The sequence below is a fragment of the Odocoileus virginianus genome, chromosome 11 (assembly GCF_023699985.2).
Source record: "Odocoileus virginianus isolate 20LAN1187 ecotype Illinois chromosome 11, Ovbor_1.2, whole genome shotgun sequence".
Lineage (NCBI taxonomy): Eukaryota > Metazoa > Chordata > Mammalia > Artiodactyla > Cervidae > Odocoileus > Odocoileus virginianus.
This window is the reverse complement of record NC_069684.1, coordinates 27,546,204-27,566,273: the sequence shown is the minus strand read 5'-3', so window position 1 is coordinate 27,566,273 and position 20,070 is coordinate 27,546,204. Positions and strand designations below refer to the sequence as shown.

The window sequence follows — 20,070 nt, the reverse complement described above, 5'->3', positions numbered from 1 at the left end:
AAACATTCCAGATTTCTATAGTATCTTCCTTTAAAATATAGCCCCTACTCTGAGGAGCCTAGGACTGCATCTTGGTTTTAGGGCTTCTGTGAACATTAAACAAAGTGTGAAAGGAAAAGAATGTGCAGATCCTAATAAAAAGACTTCCCACTCAAAACCCGAGGAAGATGCAGGAATGTCTTCTAAACCAGGTAACATGAGCTGGCCTCCAAAGGGCTGCTTATACACTTCCTGAACTTACTCCCTCTAAGCCTGTGTTACATTATCTTCTCTTCAAGCTGACCTACCCTCTAAGACAGCAGTACCCGAAATCTGCAGTGAAGGCGTGATGATCTTAAGCATGTATTGAGTAACATGCAGATTTGATTCTGTTGATCATGTGTCCACGGTTAAATCATCACCTTGTGACATAAAAGCGACCCATAATCATCACACATTAAAATAGTTTATTTCTGTTTCCAGTCTGTAAGATTCTTAAAACAAAATAACATCAGCTTCAGTGCCTGTTTCACAATACAAAACAAAAACAACATAAAAAAAGACACCATTTGCCGAATAAGTTATTTGTTCCTAAGAGTATCAAAAGTGCAAAATATTCACCTTCTTTTCAGGTCTGTCTTGAAAGTATGATCATCTTCCTTGACATACTGAACAGAGAGATTCAGCAGCTGCCAGGCTGCGTTTCTTTTCCGAGGACGAGGTCGGATATTTGGATGTGAGCAGCGTTTCATTTGTCAAGTTGTTCTGCATCAGTTTTTCAGTAATTTCACTTAGGAAAAAATGTTTGAGTGTTTGCTCCTAATCCTTTGCCCCAAATAACACAAACCACTTAAAACACAGTCAGATCCCATTTCTTTTTATATCAGGGAAAATGTATGTACTGAATGAGGAGGAAATCAACCCATTATTTCAAAACCACAGCCAAATTTTCATGGTTAGTCAGTGATAGCAACAAGACTGTGGTGCCTCGTGGGAGTTAGGGCAGACTTGCTCACTGACACGTTGCTTGGTTGGAGCTGATGAACTCTATGTTAGACAGACTGTGCCACTGACACCTGGGCCTAATGAAAAAATGTTTTTTAAATGGGAGCATGTGTCTACAAAGGCTTGTTTTAGGCCAGTGACTGTCCCATCTGTTAACCATGAGGCATAAACTGTATCAACCAGAAAAACCTACCTCTAACAACATCAGTGTTGTCAGTTCCAAGATACCCGAAGACCAAGAAGTTAACTTAAAGCCAAAATTGGGTCTGTTTGATTTATATATATGAAAAAGAGAAACAGTAGCATTGGCTGAGCAAGATGGTGGCTCATACATTTGACACGGAAGTAAACAAATTCATGGAAACAACATTCAGGAGGAAAGGCTAAGGTGGTCAAGAGTCAAGGTCAGTTTAAAATAAAAGCTTCTCAGTGTCCTCTTGGGGGACATTATCTACCAGTCCCCAAATAGATCTCTAGATGATTTTTTTGGACTGAAATATTTCCTAGGAATGTTTTCATCATTATCACTTTCCTTTCTTTGTGCACATAAAAGGTGCAGTGGTCTGAATGTGCTTTTTAACAAAATTTTTGAAAATGAACAGATCTGGGGTGTTTTGGTTTTTAGAAATTAAGGTCAGGAATCCCATTAGTATCAGAAACTAAAAAAGGAAAAACTTACCATTGAACCAAACCACTCCTCATATAAGCAACTTGGCCAGAGGAGATGCAGAAAATAATTTTGCATCACAGAGCCAAAACTGAATTCCTTGATCAGTCCCACCTGAGCCAGGTGCCATGTGATACAGCAATCAAAATAAACACCCATTTTGAGAGGATCACTTGGAAAAAATAGAGCCTATCAGTGATTTCATTTTTTTAAATAAAGCTATAGATTCCATGAAAACTACAAGAATTTCTGGACTCAATTTATTACTTGCCACTGTCATTCAATCCAAATGGCTTAGTTTAAAGCAATGATGATTAAAGAAAATAGCAGTTATTAACCTATTTTGTCCCATCACTGATTTTGAGCCTTCACTTTACAGAAGGACAATTTGCTTTGACATTTGAACTCTTTGAGGTTGTCCAAACTCCAGGCAGTTTGCTCTAAAAAGAAAAGGAAAGCTCTCTAACTGGCTGGTAGAATCCTGCCTGGTGTCCATGGTTCACCGGAGCACAGCAAACTGGGGTGCTGACGACAGGTCTGATCCTGTTACTGGTGAAGCAGTTTTAAGACGAGACATTGAAATATAGGCCAGAAGCTTAAAGTGAGCAAAATGGGAGTCTAGAACGTGTCTTGGCTCACTTGTCATGAAAGAGGACTTGGAGATACAGCACTATTGGGGTAATAGGGTTCAAAATAACAACTGCTGAGAAATTTTAAGTTCCTTGATACAAAGACGTGTCTAGTATGTTACTAAGGAGACACCACTGGAGGGAGGAAGTTCCTTGAGCCTGACTCACAGCGGGAGTAATGTGTCTTCAGTTGAACATCTACTGGCTTATGGCAGCTTATCTCTACATTCTGAGAACATGATTACAAGTTATGACTCCTAATACCCATACCCCAGAACTGACAGAGGCAGCAAGGCATCTGAAAACATACAGGTAAATGGCTCAAGGTCATTACAGTACTTCTTGCCGTGAGGATCCCTCCGAGGACACTTTAGTGCTTGGGAGGCAGCCAATGGGGTGCTCAGAGAGGTGCTGCCTCAGGCCCTGCCCAGGCTGCCCCTCTCTTGTCTTGGGAAGAAAACTGAACTGAAAGGCAGAGCCCTGATTCATCCCTAACCTTTAAAACTGTGGCTGACCAGCCATTGTAGGGGGATGCCCCTCAAATATAGTTTTAGCTATTCACTACCAGAGAAATCATTAATTTAAGACTGCTTGGAACTAGGCCTCTTTCGAGATGCAGACGCAGGGCCCAGAAGCTGAGGCGGGCTGTGCCAAAGGAAGAGCAAGCGCTGGGGCAGAAGCACAGCCCAGGCCGGATGGGGGAGGCAGGTGACTGCCCGCACACCCGGCTTGAGAGGCGCCCCCAGCACCTCCACTGCAGGGCCCAGCACAGAGATACAGAGATGGGACATGGGAGGGTGGGGCGAGCACGTGGCAGAGACGACAAAGAAAGAGGGAAGGGACAGTCTGTTTTAAATAGTGTGGCATTCAAATGAGGAAAAAAAGACCCAAAGGAAAATATTCTGATCGGGGAAGTCAACGTGTGGTGTTCTTCACTCCTAGGTTAGGACAGGACAAAGGAAAGATTCTTCTAGCCATTGTTCTGGAAGAATAATCTAAAATCTATACTCTGTCCATTGTGATAGTTTGAGTCCTGAAAAATACCTGTTCACAGGGGCCTGTTAAAAAGTCTGAAGAGTTCGAGTCTTTTTTGAAACCCTGTCAGTCTAGGTCAGGCCATGACGGGATATAAAACCTCTGTAAGGAGCCTTCCAGCAGCCGTTCCATCCATAAGGACAGCTTGCTCAGTTTTCCTCTGATGGGCCTGGGTCCAAGGCCAGAGGAAGGCTTCCCTCGACACTCACCCAGATGCAGTGAGTCAAAGTCACTGCACGGCCCCACGGCTTCCTCCTCTTCCACGGCTTTCTGGGGCTTGAAGAGGCAGAAGTACTTCTTGTGGCCGTTCAGAGCCAGCACATAACCCGTGTAGTCACGCTCCATGAAATGCTTGTCGTACTGGTTTGGGATTGGGGCCGCATCTTGAGCAAATTCTAGTAAGTATTCGAGCCATTCTCTGTGTTTATCTAGACTCAGGAAGGAAAAGTGTAGGCAGCTGCTCCTGGAGGAAGGACAGAAGGAGGATTTAGGGTACTTCTGGGCACATTTAATCACGGGGAACTTAAGAATCTCAGTCAGATTTCAAATAGGAAAAGGCTTTGTGTTGGGTAGGGTCTGAAGAAATGAAGGAGTTCTGCGGGGCCTGGAGGGTTTCTACAAGGTGGCAAAAGCCCCTCACCCATTTCCAGCTGGGTGTCAGTCCCTGCTGGGTCTCACTCTCAGTGTCGGGCTTCAGGAAAACACTCAGAGCCAGAGAAGTTTCCTGAAAGGGCTCAGGGGAGACTGAGTTCAAGCTCTTCTGTCCAGAACTGACAGTCAAGGGGAAGAAACGTCCCTGCATGATGGCCTGGATGGATCTTGGGGCTGGACAGGTAACAACCAACACCATGCTGCCTGGATAAAGCCTCTCTAGCCACCCCCTCCACCCTCCCACCCCCGGTTCACCCAAGTATGCCCGCTCGCCCCTCCTCCTTCCATGCATTCCATCCTGCCCCCTCTCTGGTGCACAGAGGAACTCACCCAGTGAATGAGTAGACCTCCAAAGCGAATTTCTGCAGCAGGCTGGTCTTGGTGGAATTGGACAGGATAAGGACCACGTTCATGTGGCCTGGCCTCAGGCGTACCAAGTTACTGGTGTATGTTATATCTGTGAGTTCTGTTACCTCCACAAAGCCTTTTTTAGGAATCTTGCTGTGAAGAGATATTGAGGAATTAAGATCTTAGAGAACAGGGGAATGCCATTACTTTTAAAAGGAACAAGTGGAAGAAACTGCTATGTTCTAGCCAGACTAGGTACATTATTAACTATCCTTGAGCCTATATATACAGGGGAAGGGCGGGACTGACCTGGCTATCCCAGCCTACAAATTACCTTGCAGGTGTTACCATGCAGTTGGTGAAGAAGTGGCTTTAGTACAGGATGAAGGCTGTCAACACAGCTATTTATCTCTGCTCCTGGCTCATCTAGCATCTGCCTGACATGCTTCTTTGCTTCCTGCCTTCATTATTAAACCTGAGGGTCCCTAGGAGACGATAACTAGATGTGTGTCTAAACACCTCCACAGTCTTAGTCAACGCTCATCAGCACTGTGTGTGCTCAGTCATGTCCAACTCTTTGACCCTAAGGACTAAAGCCTGCCAGGCTCCTCTGTCCACGAGATTTCCCAGGCAAGATACTGGAGTGGGTTGCCACTTCCTCCTCCAGAGGATCTTCCTGACCCAGGGATTAAGTCCAAGTCTCCTGCACCTGTGTTTCCTGCACTGGCAGGTGGACTCTTTACCAGTGAGCCACCTAGGAAGCCGTCTTTAGCGGTGATTCTTCCCTAAATCCACATCTCACACAAGGAACAGAGCCAGAGTTCTTAGCTGTGCTTGACAGTCGGATCCTGCTTTATCAGCCTCTGCGGCCTGAAGGGCTGCTGCTGAAGAGAAGGGGCTGGCATCTAGTGAGAACCACCTGCTGGGCTCCTTGGTGAAGCTTGGCTCCGCCTTCCCTGTCTTCTCACGGGCTTCCTCTTTATCTGGAGGGCTGGACTCTCGCTCCTCATTTGAGTCACTGAAGAAAAAGAGATTTTACAGAAAAACAGCCAAGGAAGTGTAGGCCTCACCCTACAGACACAGCACTGAGGAGCACGGGAGGTCTTACCTGAAAGCTTGAACGATGACAGTGCCAAAGAGGATGAAGAGGGCAGAGAAAACCAGGGACAGAAGGGGCATCATTTCCCGCCTGAAATAAAATTCACAAGCTCTGGTCAGTGCTACGTGGGCCGCTGACGTGTCAGTTAATAGTTTCAGGTTTCTTCTCTCTGGCTCTCTACATGACCCCAAACCAAAAAGCTTTCACATCAAGAAACACTTTCTAATTTCACACAAATAGAGGATTTTTTTTGCGGTAGTGGTCAAAGTAGAGATTTTTTCCCCTCAGTGTTCTAATTCACAGATCACCTATTTACAAAGTTTGACGTTGTGCCTCAGGCTGTGCTGAATGGATTCTGCAGAAGGAAATGACAAGAGGGGTAACAAAGGATTTAAGCTGTGAACATGGAGGAACATTCTGACATCAAGGGTAATGCGAGTTGACTAGAAAGTCTGTGGAATTACTTCTTTTATTCTGATCTTTTTTTTTTTTTTTTGGTCAGAATAATTCAGATGTGGCCCAGAAGGGTACAGTAGGGAGAAGAAAGTTGACTTCTCTAAGATCTCCTCTAGGTGTTCTGAAATTTTATTCACCTGCAGACACCCATCAAAGGCCTGCTGTTTTTTGGGAGCTGGGCTGGTGGCCAGGAAGCACAGACGTGAGTGGGACGTGGTCTGTCCTCAGGAGCTCGTGGTCTCATTGGGGAGGGGGTGGTGGGAGTGCCCTTGCCCTCTCTGATTAATTCACTGGTTCATTTGTGTCTCGATTCACTGGACTACATGTGCGTCAGCCCTGTGCTGGGCACCAAGGTGCTCTGGTGAGGAGTGCAGTCCCAGGCTCTGCTATCTGGAAGGGTAGCTGGGGTGATCCTTTCTTTCCCAACCTATGGGAAAGGGTCAAACCGGCAAATATTACAAAAGGGAAGTTACCGAAAGACAGAGAAAGGGGAATAGTCGTTGAAAATATGGAAACACTCTTCCACCTGCCCAAACGGAGTCTACACTGAAATAAAAGAAGAGTGGACCTTTTTTCAAACGAAAAACAGCAGTTCTGGTAAGTAACAGCAAGAGAAATTCAATCTGGCAATATTCCTACCAGTTGTTGTGAAATACACTATCCCAGCAGTCTGAGATGTAGTCAGAAGCAGAGTAGAGCCACCGAAGAAGAAAAATCTGTGGAGGGAGAAAAGGGGTCAGGACTGGACCCCAAGCCCCAGAGTGAGAAGTCCCCCATCCCCGACAGGGCACTGCAGCTCTGGGAGCTCGGGAGCCCTGCCCCGCACCCACCCGCCTGGGCCGCGTGCTTACAGGGGCGAGTTCATCGGTCAAGTCGGGGAGCACAGCTTCCGATGACAGAAGAGCTGGGTCTTTCCGCAGTTGGTCTAGATAACCCAAAAGGATGAATTTATCACTCTCACTCCCAGTCCAGGGATCCTCCAGGGTTTTATACACCACCCGCCCTGCAGTGTTGCGCCTTTCTAAGATAGACACCTGGGAGAAAAAGAGGCGAAAAACCATTAGAATTCTCAAGAGAATGGGAAATCACTGGTGGTTGTTTTTTTTTTTTTTCCCAGAGACAATGGAAAAAAAGGGTCTAGTGAAAGCTCAAGCACAGATATGAATGTGTATACCACATCTGCAAGAGATTTCCATTTTTCTGACAAAAGAAATTAGTTTTATGGTGACTTTTCAAAGCCTTGTTAAAAGTTAAAGCTCTTTCTTCCCAATAGGTTTTGTTCTGTAACTTCTACTTTTTTTTTTTAAACATTTATTTATTTGGCTCTGCTGGGTCTTAGTTGCGGCACATAAACCCTTAGTTGTGGCTTGTGGGATCCAATTGACCAGGGATCAAACTTGGGCTCACTGCACTGGGAGCACAGAGTCTTAAGTCACTGGACCACCAGTGAAGTCCCTGACTATGTTATAATAAAGCAAGCCTTTTTTTTTTTTCAGAGATTTTCCCATGAAAATCAGTTCAGTTGGTAAAGGATTCAGTTGGTAAAGAATCTGCCTGCAATGCAGGAGACCCTGGTTCAATTCCTGGGTCGGGAAGATCCTCTGGAGAAGGGATAGGCTACCCACTCTAGTATTCTTGGGCGTCCCTTGTGGCTCAGTTGGTAAAGAATCTGCCTGCAATGCGGGAGGCCTGGGTTCAATCCCTGGGTTGGGAAGATCCCCTGCAGAAGGGAAAGGCTACCCACTCCAGGATTCTGGCCTAGAGAATCCCATGGACTGGATAGTCCCATGGACTCTCACAAAGATTCGGATATGACTGAGTGACTTTCACTTCCCATGATTACCAAGATGATGAAAATGACAAAGAATTTCATGCTTCTGTGGAGAGTGATGACACAGGAGGAAAGGAAGGGTAAGGTCATTCGGGATGAAATAAAAGAGGCAGAAGTACAGGAGGGAGACACTGAAAAGCATATTAATGGCTGCCTAAGGGAGATTCTACAAACTAGATACTGTAAGACTTGACCTGCACAGGGGAAAGACAGGTGAAAGGGACTGGGGATGCTCTTTAATCTTTACCCAGAGGAAAGATGGCTTTTGTGAAGGTCCAAGGTTGAAAAGTCAGGAGGTGAAATCAGCAGGGTAAAAGACTAGTTTAAGAGTGCTTTCAGGGACTTCCCTGGTAGTCCTGTGGCTAAGACTCTGTGCTTCCAATGCAGTGGGCACAGGTTTGATCCCTGGTTGGGGAACGAAGATCCCACATGCCACAGGACAGGGCAAAAAACAGGTCAAGTGGTTTCCAAGCACTCAGAAAGAAATAAAACAAAACATGCTTCAGAGATTTCTGGATTTCCCAGAATCTATATTCAAAACCCTTGGGGAAGGAGAACATGGAATTAAGTGCCACATGCTTGTGAAGAGCTTGGGACCAGGAGAGAACCCACGACTCACCGCTGATTTTCCTTGAAACGTGTCACTGTCTGGCAGTAAGGTGCTGGCAAATTCCTGCTGCCGATTGCTGTAGACATGCACGAACCTCACAGTGTCCTGTGTGTTTGCCAGGGCAAAAGATAGGAACGCCTCAAAGGGTTTGCTCAACTTGGTAGCCTCAGCAGTCAGTAAAACCACACAGTACCTGCACGTCAACAAAAGAAAAGACTATGTAACTAATCCCCGAGGCCCTGAATGGCAAGGGAAGGTGAAGGAGAGAAGTCATTCACAGAGAGAACCAGCATGTTTTAGAAACCAAAGCTGCATGAGGGTCACCAATGAGATAAGATGTTCAAGGCATTAAGGACCTGCTTCTTCCTAAACTGCTGATGCTCTCCCCACATGAAACTTCACAACATTTGGAAATGCCCTTGAAGGCAACAGTCACTGAACAAATGATGCAGAAGAGCCGTGCAGAAGGCACCTGTTCTAGTTCTTCTACTTCAGGCAGGGCTGGTTAACCCTATCTCAGGCCAGGGCCACTGGGCCTCATTCTGAAGAGCTTCCTTTGCCGTGTTTCCAATGGCAAATTCATCTAATCATTCAAATCAGGCATTCTTTCTCCAAGATACTACTGAGCACTCACTAGATGCCAGGTAAGACAAACAACGTTCTTGCCCTTATGTTCAGTCACTCAGTTGAGTCTGACTCTTTGTGATTCCATGGACTGTAGCCCACTAGGCTCCTCTGTCCACGGAATTTCCCAGGCAAGATTACCAGAGTGGGTTGCCATTTCCTCCTCCAGGGGATTTTTCCAATCGAGGGATCAAACCGTGTCTCCTGCTTTAGCAGGCGAATTCTTCACTGCTGAGCCACCTGGGAAGCCCCGTTCTTGCCCTTGTGGAACTTACATTCCAGTGGGGAGGGCAGACAAAAAAACAGATAGGTAGATTGGCAGGTAGATCATGACAAGTAGTGTAAGTGTTACGGGAAAAAAAAAAGTGAAGGAGAAAGAGTGCAGGGTGGGTTGGGAGTCAAGCTCCATCAGACAGCCTGGTCAGGGAAATGTCATCTGGGAAGGTGACGCTGGAGCAGAGATCTGAATGAGGTGCCACAAGAGGAAGTGAGGTCAGAGCGCTCGAGGTCGAGAGCATTCCAAGCACAGACCCAGAGACGGAGGGGGACTCGATCCAATTCAGTGTGAGGAGGATGATCACTGGCTGACGGGGAGAACTGACTGAGGGGGTGAGAGTGGAGTGGAGGCAGAGGGGGGTAGGAGGCTAACACGGTGGCCTTGGCAAGAGGCGACACTGGCCTGGCTAGGGTGCTGGTGGAAACAAAGGGGAGGAGTGTGTGGATTGGGATATTTTTTGAAGGCTGTATAAATAATAATCCTCAAAGTCCAGGATCATCTTCCTTATATTTAATTAAAGTGTTTCTTCTCTTAGTCTATATAGGAATCTGAAAAGTCTGGAAATATAGTGAATGTTTCCTATTTTAAACAGTATTTTAGCTGTATTTTCAAATAATGTGATCAAAATTATTTCCTTTCATATCCAGATGAAAGAGCCCTAAATTTCACAGATGAAACAGCCCTAAATTTAAAGGCACCGGCTCCTTAATCTGAAAGAGCTATAAGAAGTGTTTTCCCTGTCTTTCCAGACTTTTCAGATGCTCTGTGTGAATGAGGATGCCTCGGCCATGCCATGCCATGCCATGCCCAGCTAATTATTTTACCATTTCCTCAGCACCCTCGCTGCCCTACTGTTCGGTCATTTACCTGGCTCCTCTCCTAGACCTGCAGACATTTGCCCTGTGTGGGACACTCTGGTAGAAACAGCAGCATTCTCCCACTTCGCACTGCTTCACCAAGCTTCACAGGCTGTCCCTGACACCTGGCACAACCTACTCACTTTTTAGGGCTCAGCTCTCAGGGGGATCTTCTCTGGCACAGCCAATCATTTGGTCCCAAGGTGCCCTGGACTGACATACCCCTCTACTATCATAGCTGTTCATCTATGTGCATCTATTTGCAACATGAAGCATAGATTCTGACTGTCCCAGGGTCAATGTTTAACTGCCTTTCAGTAACATATGACATCATGAGCAGGGGCAAGGCCTTCAGTCCTTACTTCCTCTGTCGGTGAGACCGTTTCACAGGGCAGAGTTCATGGAACAACTTCTGGCTGGTGAGCCTGGCTGCCAACAGATACTTGTTTTGGGTGATAAAGTCATCAATGACCTGTCTCTTCATACCTCGGGCCTGGAGAAAAACCAAGAGACAGTTGATTCTTACTCAGTTTTCTCACTGAGAATGGGCTTGACTTATAGTTTAATAAAAATATGGCTGAGCCTGGCTAAAGCAATAAAACCAAGAAAGGTAGACCTCTTTGAACAAGTAAACATGTGGTATTTTTCCAACAATGTGGGGCTAAAAGCAATGATGCAACTATTTCAGGTCAAAAGAAAAATCAGGTGATTGGGGAACTTTTGTAGACTGTTTTATGCTGGCAGATTGAAAAAGTCAATAATTTTGAAATTTTAGGCAAATTTACTTCCATTCGAGATTTATAGTAAACTGAGCAATTAAAAATAAACTTCAAAGTAGCAATGTTATTGAGTATAAAAGATGGACTACAAAACTGTCTGATGACCACTTTATTATTACAAATTTTCACATATTTCAAAGAACTGAAATTATATGTAGCAGGTTCTCTGACCACAATTAATCAAGACATCAATGCAAGATATGAACCAGAAAATCGCTTTATGCTTAGAAATTAAGAAACTCTGAGTAACTTCTTGATCTGAGAAGAGAGCATATCAGATGTAAGAAAATAGTTTGAATTTGGAGTGATCAGTGAAAATATTATTTATCAAAGCTTTGGGATGCAGATAAAGGAGAATTTGGAGTGTGTGCTCAGTTGCTTACTCTTGTCCAACTCTTTGCAGCTCCATGGACTGTAGTAGCCTGTCTGGCTCCTCTGTCCAGTGGGATTTTCCAGGCAAAAACAGTGAAATGTTCCACTGTTGCCATTTCCTACTCCAGGGGACAACAGGGAACCTCCCTGGTGGTCCAGTAGTTAAGAGCCTGCCTCCCAATGCAGGGGACGTGGGTTCGATCCCTCTTGGGCACTAAGATTGCACATGCTGTGGGGCAACTAAGCCCTTGGGGCCCATCGACTGAGCCCCAAACTACAGAGCCAACGTGCTCTGGAGTCTGGGCGCCACGGTGAAAAATTCCACCTGCCGCAATGAAGACCAAACAATAAAACAAATAAATATTAAAAAATGAATATAACAGAAAAGAAATTAATGAACTAGATATCCCTATCACGAAGTTACAGCAAAAATACAAAAGTAGAAAGAAGGAAATAATAAACATGAAAATAGAAATCAATAAGACAAAATAAAAATATAAGGACAAACCAACATTCGTTCTTTGGAGGAGCTAATAAAATTGACAAACCTCTGGTAAAACCAATCATGAAAATAAAGAGAGAAAGCACAGGTAACCATTACCAAGGATGATGCGGAGGAATCACTACCTATGTTGCCGAAACTAAAAAAAAAGTACACATATATGTGTATATTATATATATATTTAAATTTGAAAATTTCGGAGAAACAGAAAAATCTTTAGGAAAAATAAAACAATGCTTGAAAAAAAAGAGAAAACAGTTCTATAACCATTAAAGAAGATGAGTCAGTAGTCAAAAATATTTCCTTAAACACAAATTCAGACTGAGATGGCTTTGTAGGTGGTTTTGACCAGACTTTCAAGGAAGACAATCTAATCTTCTGTAAAGTCTTTCTGAGAAGGGAAGAAGGGAGGACATGCCCCATCTCATTTCATGATGCAAATATTCACATGTTCATCAACAGAAGCATGAATAAAACCTATTCTCATGTGGCCATACATGATACAGCAAATAAAAACAAATTACCTAGAGCCAAGAGTAACCACTGGTGTGACCAGTGTTACATTAAGCTTCTCCTCATTGCAAGGACTCGGTTTATGTTAAGGATGCATTTTTATATTCATAAAGAGCAAACTGGGGACTTTCCAGTGGTCCAGTGGTTAGGCATCCACCTGCCAATGGGGGGACATGGGTTCAATTCCTGATTTGGGAAGATTCTACATGCCGTGGGTCCCCACACCATAAGTACTGAAGCCTGTGTGCTCTGCAACAAGAGAAGCCACCATAGTGAAGACGCAGAGCAGCAGCCAAAAATGCATAAATGAAAATAAATAAGATTATTCAAAATAAAAGAGCAAATTGGTAAGGCATCCATTGTTCTGGTAATTTTATTAATGTATTTGATTTATAATTTTCCCCAGGGAATAAGTAAATAACAATTCTCAAGGGTACATGGCTATTACTAAAAAGCAATTTAGGAAATCTTATAGATTAATCTTGGATTGAGAAGACCTTCCTTCCTCTCTTCTACGACTGGTGTTTGCTTGCTTCCTGACTCTCTCTCTTGGTTTCTGCTTAGCTGCTGTCAGGCACCCCCTCTTTTTTATTTGCTGGTTGTTGTCCAGAGTTTCGTCCTTGGCTTCCTCCTCTCCTTACATAACATACGATGCCTGGAGGATCACCTTCTGCCTTTCCTCAGATCTAGATCCCTGGCTCCTTAGGAAATCTAAGGAGGCACAACTCCCCTTAGATTTCCTAAAGGCAGTTCTTTCTTTCTTTCCTTTTTAAAAATATTTATCTATTTATTTGGCTGCACTGGGTCTTAGTTGTGGCACATGGGATCTTCTATCTTTGTTGCGGCATGCGGGATCTTTCCTTTTGGCATGTGGGAACTAGTTCCCAGATCAGGGATCAAACCTAGGGGCCCTGCATTGGGAGTGCAAAGTCTTAGCCATTGGACTGCCAAGGAGCTCACAGGTAGTTCTAATTATTTTTTTAATTAAAAAAATTTTTTTTTCATTTATTTTTATTAGTTGGAGGCTAATTACTTTACAATATTGTAGTGGTTTTTGCCATACACTGACATGAATCAGCCATGGATTTACATGTGTCCCCCATCCTGATCCCCCCTCCCACCTCCCTCCCCATCCCATCCCTCTGGACGGAAACTTTTGGACTCTGTGGGAGAAGGCGAGGGTGGGATGATTTGAGAGAATAGCATTGAAACATGTATATTATCAAGTGCGAAACAGTAGTTCTAATTCTTATGTCCACAACTGAACTCATTGTCTTCTTTTTAAACCTGCTCTTCTTTCCTTACTATCCACTTTCCCTATCTGGTTCCTTACCTTAGTCTCATAGTCTCAGGTAACCTTCCTTCTTTACATGGCACCCAGAGTTCACCAGCATCTAAGGGAGACACCTACTATAAGGCAGTGGATGAAAACTGCCTCCAGGTCTTTCTCCTCCCGACTCTGAGTCCGATAAAGACTCAGGACAAAGACTAACTCTGGATGTCAGTGCTGTTCTGTATTTAGTGCCCAGCAAGCAGGCAATGAATGTACTGAATGAATGAAATAAAGGATTTTTATAGAATATCTCTTTCTTTTCACTCTAGCCTCTTGTAAGAGAAAGTATCAAAGGGCTCTTGTTGATTTTTAAAAAGTAACATTAAAAAATATGTGTTCATTATAGGGATTTCTGGAAACCCAAATACTGAAATAATATTCACTTTACAAAATTGAGAGCAATATATTATAAACAGCATATACAATTTTGCATGCTGCTTGCTCACTAACATTGTTATGAAAATTATCCCCATCATTAATTATTCTCAAATTGCCATTTTATTTTTTATTTAACTTTTATTTAAAAAATTTTTATTTATTCATTTATTTCGGCTGCATCCGATCTTGGTTGCCTCACACAGGATCTTTTATTGGGGTGCATGGACTCTAGTTGTGTCTCAAGGGCTCCTGCGTACCTAGGTTTAGTTGCTCTGTGGCATGTGGAATCCTAAGTTCCCTGACGAGGGATCGAACCTGTGACCTTTGCATTGAGAGACGAATTATTATTATTATTATTATTATTATTATTATTTTTGAGAGACGAACTTTTAACCACTGGACCACCAAAGAAGTCCAAGCAAACTATCGTTTTAAATGATGTGGGGCTTCCCAGCTGGCTTAGTGGTAAACAATCTGCTTGCCAATGCAGGAGCAGCGAGAGACTGGGGATCAATACCTGGGTCAGGACGATACCCTGGAGAAGGAAATGGCAACCCACTATAGCATTTTTGCCTGGAAAATCCTATGGGCAGAGGAGGCTGGTGGGCTACAGTCCATGGGGTTGCAGAGTCGGACACAACTGAATGACTGAGCATGCACATCTGGAAGGTATCAATAATTACCCTACCGTTGGATGTTTATATTTCCCTCTCATTTTTGGTATTACGAATGATATTTAACATCTCTGTATGTAATTCTTTGCCTGAGTTTCTATTCCTTTAGGATAGAGTCCTAAAAGGTAATCTCATCTCCCTCAGTTCTTTACTCAAGTGTCACCTTAATGAGTGAGGTCCTTCTTGGCTGGTCCACCTTAAAAATGTGAGCCCTTTCCCCTAATACCCTGGACTCCTCTCCCCTGTTTTATTTTTTTCTTTAGCACACATCACTATATAATATACCATGACAGAGGTGTCATAATGATTATTGTCCCCACTAGAACCCAGGACAGGGAATTCTGCTGATTTTGTTCAGGGCTGCACCCTCAGCACCCACAGCAGTGTTTGGCACACAGCAGGTACTCAGGAGTGCTGTTTTGCTAGGAAGTTGATATTTTATCACCCAATCACTTTTCTGAAAACTTTTTTTTCCCTGAGAATTTTTGAAGCTTCTTCCAGCAAGGCAAGGAAGAGAAGTGCCAATTTCTTTGTACCTTCAACTGTAATGAGTATTTTTACTTTAAAAATCGTTAACAATTTGATGAGAGAAGGAAATGTAAATTGCTTTTCTCTGATTATTAGTGAGATTTACTTTTTTTAAAGTATTTATTGAGATCTCCTCTACTTGGTGATCCAGTGGTTAAGATTCCACATTCCGAATGCAGGGGGCCTGGGTTTGATCCCTGCTCAGGGAATCTAGATCCCACACTAAAAAGTTGCAACTAAAGATCCTGCATGCTGCAATGAAGACCCAGCACAGCCAAATAAATAAATAAAATACTTAAAAAAAAAAACCAAAGTGTTTATTAGTAACTTAAATCTTTTCTCAGGATTTTGTTCATCTGCTTCACCCATTTTGGAGGGAAAATTTAAATTGGGATAAGAGTAACATAACATGAAATTAACCACTTTAGTGTATAACTCAGTGGCATTCACAGTGTTGTGTAACCCTCACCTCTATCTAGTTAACAAACATTTTCATCATCCCAAAAGAAAACTCTGTACTCATTAAGTGGTTATTCTCAAGAAGTCTGGGGTTGATTTCTTTGATTAGAAGAAGCTCATCAGAAATGAAAGATAACAATCCCTTTTATATTGGTTGTAAATACTTCCCTTATTGTTTAATAAAAAATTTTTAAGTCTTTCTATAAAAATGTACAGCTTATAATCAAGTTATTAAGATTTTTCCATTGAAATTTTTCCCAGCACTTTTAGCGTTTCCTATCTTAAGATCAGATAAATATTCACTGTATGTTCTTTGAGTTAGTGCATACATTTTTTTTCTCAGTGATTTTAATGTATACATTTTTTGAGCAAGATCAAATAACTTTTACTCACCTACAAGATCTCAGTACAATGAAAGTCTTTTTAAAAGCTCTCCTCACGATTCAATACCTACCCACTTTTGAATATCAAATTATAAAACTAAAAACTTCCAAGGGATTAATGGGATGAAATGAAAGAGTAATTTTTTCTTATTCCTTTCAACTACTGTTCTATACTGAAGCCTTAAAATTATTTTTATAACTTGTTTTAGAATAAGATTATTGATTTTTTAAAATAGGAGCTTTTTAGAGGTCAAAGATGACTATTATTTATTGTTCTGTTTTTGTGGTTACAGAGTACATAAAATTACCATTTTAACCATTTTCAAGTGTATGATTCTGTGGCATTAACCATTCACGCTGCTCTGCAACCATCATCCGCCATCCATCTCCAGAACTTCATCGCCTTCCCAAACTGAAATTGTGCCCCTTACACACTAACTTCCTATTTCTTCTTCCTCCAACTTCTGGCCACCGCCATTCTACTTTCCATCAAAAGATTATCTTTGTAAGCAGAATAGTACCAAATCATATTTTTTAAAAAACTCATTTTGAAACTCTATGACTTTAAAAATTTCCTTCTATGAAGGAAACAGTCACCCATGAGATTGAGAGCTGCTTGAGAAGTATCCTCAGTACTTAGCATACTGTCTGACACACAACAGACAGGTCTGAGATTTTTGAAAGCTTTATTTTATTTATTTATTTAGGCTGCACCACAAGGCATGTGGGATCTTAGTTCCCTGACTAGGGGTCAGACCTGTGCCCCCTGCAGCAGAAGCTCAGAGTCTTAACCACTGGACTGCCAGGGAAGTCCCTGAAGAAGAGATTAAAACTAGTTTCTTCTCCTCTCCTACTCTGCTCCATTTTGCTATTTATTTGTGTGTGACACCCTGAGAGAAAACGGGAGGGCCACCTTGAAACAAGGCGACACCCACGTACCTGGATAACATCTGCAGGCTTGTGGATGTGTTCTTTAAAGATCAGGATGGTGGGGGTATAGACATTGACGTTGTATTGCCTTGTCATCTCTTCTGCCCCTCTCAAACCGACATACACATATCCAAATGACAAGTAATCTTTGTATGCAAAAGCAGTCAACTGTTAGGGAGTAACAGAGAAGAAATGAAACTGGTAGCACAGCATCTAAATTGTGACTCGTTCTAATCAGTGGGTGGAGATGAATGCTAGCTTATATGGGCCCACTCAGGCTGCAACACCCTTGTACTCCTGTAGGAATTCTATGGTCCTTTAGGTGCAAAAACCATACCAACAAAGCTGAGTAACAATTAACTCTGTTTTTCAGATAGAGCAAGATATTCGTCTTACTGAGATCTGTACTGGGGGTGAGAGGTTTGAGGAATTACCTGTACCCCAACTACTATTTATTTTTTTAAACTGGAGTATAACTGCTTTATGATGTTGTTAGCTGTACAACAGGGAGAATCAGCTATATGTATACATAATCCCCTCCCTCTCTGACGTCCCTCCACCCCCCCCCCCCCCCCCCGCCACTCCCAATTCCATCCCCTAGGTCATCACAGAGCACTGAGCTGAGTTCCCACAAGCCACCTATTTTACACATGGTAGTGTATTTATCTCAGACTTAATCTCCCAACTCATCTCACTCTCCCCTTCCCCTGCTATGTCCACCCATCCAATCTCTATGTCTGCATCTCTACTCCTGCCCTGGAACTAGGTTCATCTGTACCATTTTTCTAGAATCCACATATATGCATTGCTATATATTTGTTTTTCTCTTTCTGACTTACTTCACTCTGTATGACAGACTCTAGGTCCATCCATGTCTCTACAACTTGTACCCCAAGGACGTAAGACGGCCGTGACCATGCCAATGGTTAAGCACTTTCCTCACCCATCTCCTGTCACAGTGATAACCAGAGGTGTGCAAGTACAGTGCAGAGTATCATTCAGAGGGCAGGTTTGGAATCACGCTGTAAGGGAGTCGATATTCAACCCACTGTAGGGAGACCTGGGGCAGGTTATACAACCACTATAAGCTTCAGTATTCTGGTCTATAAAATAGGGATCATAATCTGTACCACTGGGTTCTTCTGAAGATTAAATGCTATTGTGTGTGTGCAAAGTGCTAGCACAGTAATAGCATCAGTAGGTCCTCAATGTATGGTGCTTCAAGGCAAATTTCTGGTCTTCAAACATTTCTCATGGGGTGAGCTATTACTGATAAAAAGGAAAATCACCAAAGTAAGAGGAAACACTACCCGGGCCCCTAGAGTACCTTGTACAGCAGTGGTACGGTGGGCATCTGGTCAAACAGGAGGACACGCGGTTTATTCTCTTGCTGCCAGCCAGAGAGGAACCTGACATAATTTTTGTTTGTAACCTTGAATTGAAAAGAGGATGTCAGTTTCAACATTTAATTCTTAACAGTTACATTATAATCCAGTCAGGAGATAATTAAACAGAATCAAGTAAGTGTAAAAGACTGTTTTGTAAAAAATAAAAAATGCAGACAACTAATCTTTTTGTCTTCATTTAACTAAAATTAATTAAAAGAACAGACATTGTTTCATATTTTCATGTGATCCAACTCTTACAGACTGAAATCATAATCTTTCTGAAATTATTACTGACCATATCATTAAAAATTGAGCTTTCGAAGCTGGCTTGCTTAATTATAGGTGAGTTTTTAGTTTATTAGAAGACAATGAAATAATTGCTCTTTCAAAATGACTTAAATAAAAATAAGTGGGCCCACTCCATCTATATATCACATAATTTCATTCATTGCCATCTGAATTGCTACTTTAAAAAAAGCTTTTTAATTACAGTATAACTGCTTTCCAATGTTGTGTTAGTCTGAATTGATACTTATGTGCTTCCCTGTTTACACCTTAAAATAATCCTGAGAAAACAAAAACATGAGTAAATTACTTTCTAAAAAATTTTTATCATAGGTCAAAGTTTATCTTTCAACTGTGCTCCCAGAATGATCTGTATAGAACTTCAATCCGATCATTTCACTCTACTGCTCAGCCTCTTTCAATGGCTCTATCACCTGCAGGCCAAGTCTCTTCAATGGAGACTCTCACGGCGAGATTCCCCTGCTCCTCCCCCATTAACCACTTCAGCCTGTCCTCTTCCACTCACTAATGACTACTTCATACAAAGCAGGCTATCTCATGTTCCAGACCTCTGGAACATTCCTTACTTCACTTTCCTCACCCAACAAACTCACTACAGGGGTCACTTCTGCCAGGAAGCCTTCTCAAGTTTCTAGAATGGACACACTGCACACAGGATGTAAACAGTCACCCATTAGATTGGGAGCTTCTTGAGAAGTATCCTCAGTACTTAGCTTAGTGCCTGACATACAACAGGTATTTGGAAAGGGCTGAGGACCTACCAAGACAGTCTGTCATGGTTTTAGAGTGTGCTCTGACAATTTCAAGCTAACTCCAACAAATGTTTCTTTTGTGGTTAATGATCCTGGTGGGATAGACTGTGTAAAAATAGGATGGAAACAACTGGGTGTTTAACTCTTCTTGGTATTATTAAATAAAAAATCATTTTCTTTTTAAAAATTTTATTTATTTTTTAATTGAAGGATAATTGCTATACAAAATTTTGTTGTTTTTTGCCAAACATCGACATGAATCAGTCACAGGTATACATATGAATCATTTTCAAGTAAGCAAAATAAGAATCCTGTTCTAAGAAACTGAGGGAAAATGCTTCTTAAATATAAAAATCATAGTTTAGCTTGTATGAACTCCTTGTGCCTAGTTTCTCTAGCTCAGTCTTTTGTTTGTGAAATTTATTCATACTGTTGCATCATATGTGCTTTCAAAGTTCCAAAAATAATATCTGATTTCATGGAATCTAGTGCTTTCAACAGCTAGGATCCTTAAATATATAACCAAATAGAACTTAATTTGAATACTCTCTTAAGAAAAGTATCTTCAAATGAACAAATGCATGAAGCTGGAAAGAAACTCTCCATTCTATGTTGTGATCTAACTTTTTGTTGAGGAAATAAGATGCACTCTCATTTTAGGCTCAGATTCCTGTGACAGGAAGGGAAGGGAAGCTCCCCTGGTGG

At 42.4% G+C, this 20,070-nt stretch overlaps 1 protein-coding gene across 2 annotated transcripts in view; it reads right to left on the bottom strand.

Moving 5' to 3' along the window:
• Window positions 1-426: 426 nt before the first annotated feature.
• The window catches only part of DNAJC16 (DnaJ heat shock protein family (Hsp40) member C16), a 38,882-nt gene continuing 19,238 nt past the window's right edge, over window positions 427-20,070 (bottom strand). For both annotated transcript variants that reach the window (XM_020873840.2, XM_020873839.2), the window contains exons 6-15: window positions 18,247-18,351; window positions 16,929-17,087; window positions 10,431-10,561; window positions 8,320-8,503; window positions 6,721-6,903; window positions 6,509-6,585; window positions 5,423-5,503; window positions 5,234-5,332; window positions 4,297-4,467; window positions 427-3,778 (exon numbers count right to left, since the gene is read on the bottom strand). In XM_020873840.2, coding sequence (XP_020729499.1) covers window positions 3,382-3,778; window positions 4,297-4,467; window positions 5,234-5,332; window positions 5,423-5,503; window positions 6,509-6,585; window positions 6,721-6,903; window positions 8,320-8,503; window positions 10,431-10,561; window positions 16,929-17,087; window positions 18,247-18,351 — 1,587 coding nt within the window. In that variant the 3' untranslated portion in view covers window positions 427-3,381. The remainder of the gene's footprint in view (window positions 3,779-4,296; window positions 4,468-5,233; window positions 5,333-5,422; window positions 5,504-6,508; window positions 6,586-6,720; window positions 6,904-8,319; window positions 8,504-10,430; window positions 10,562-16,928; window positions 17,088-18,246; window positions 18,352-20,070) is intronic.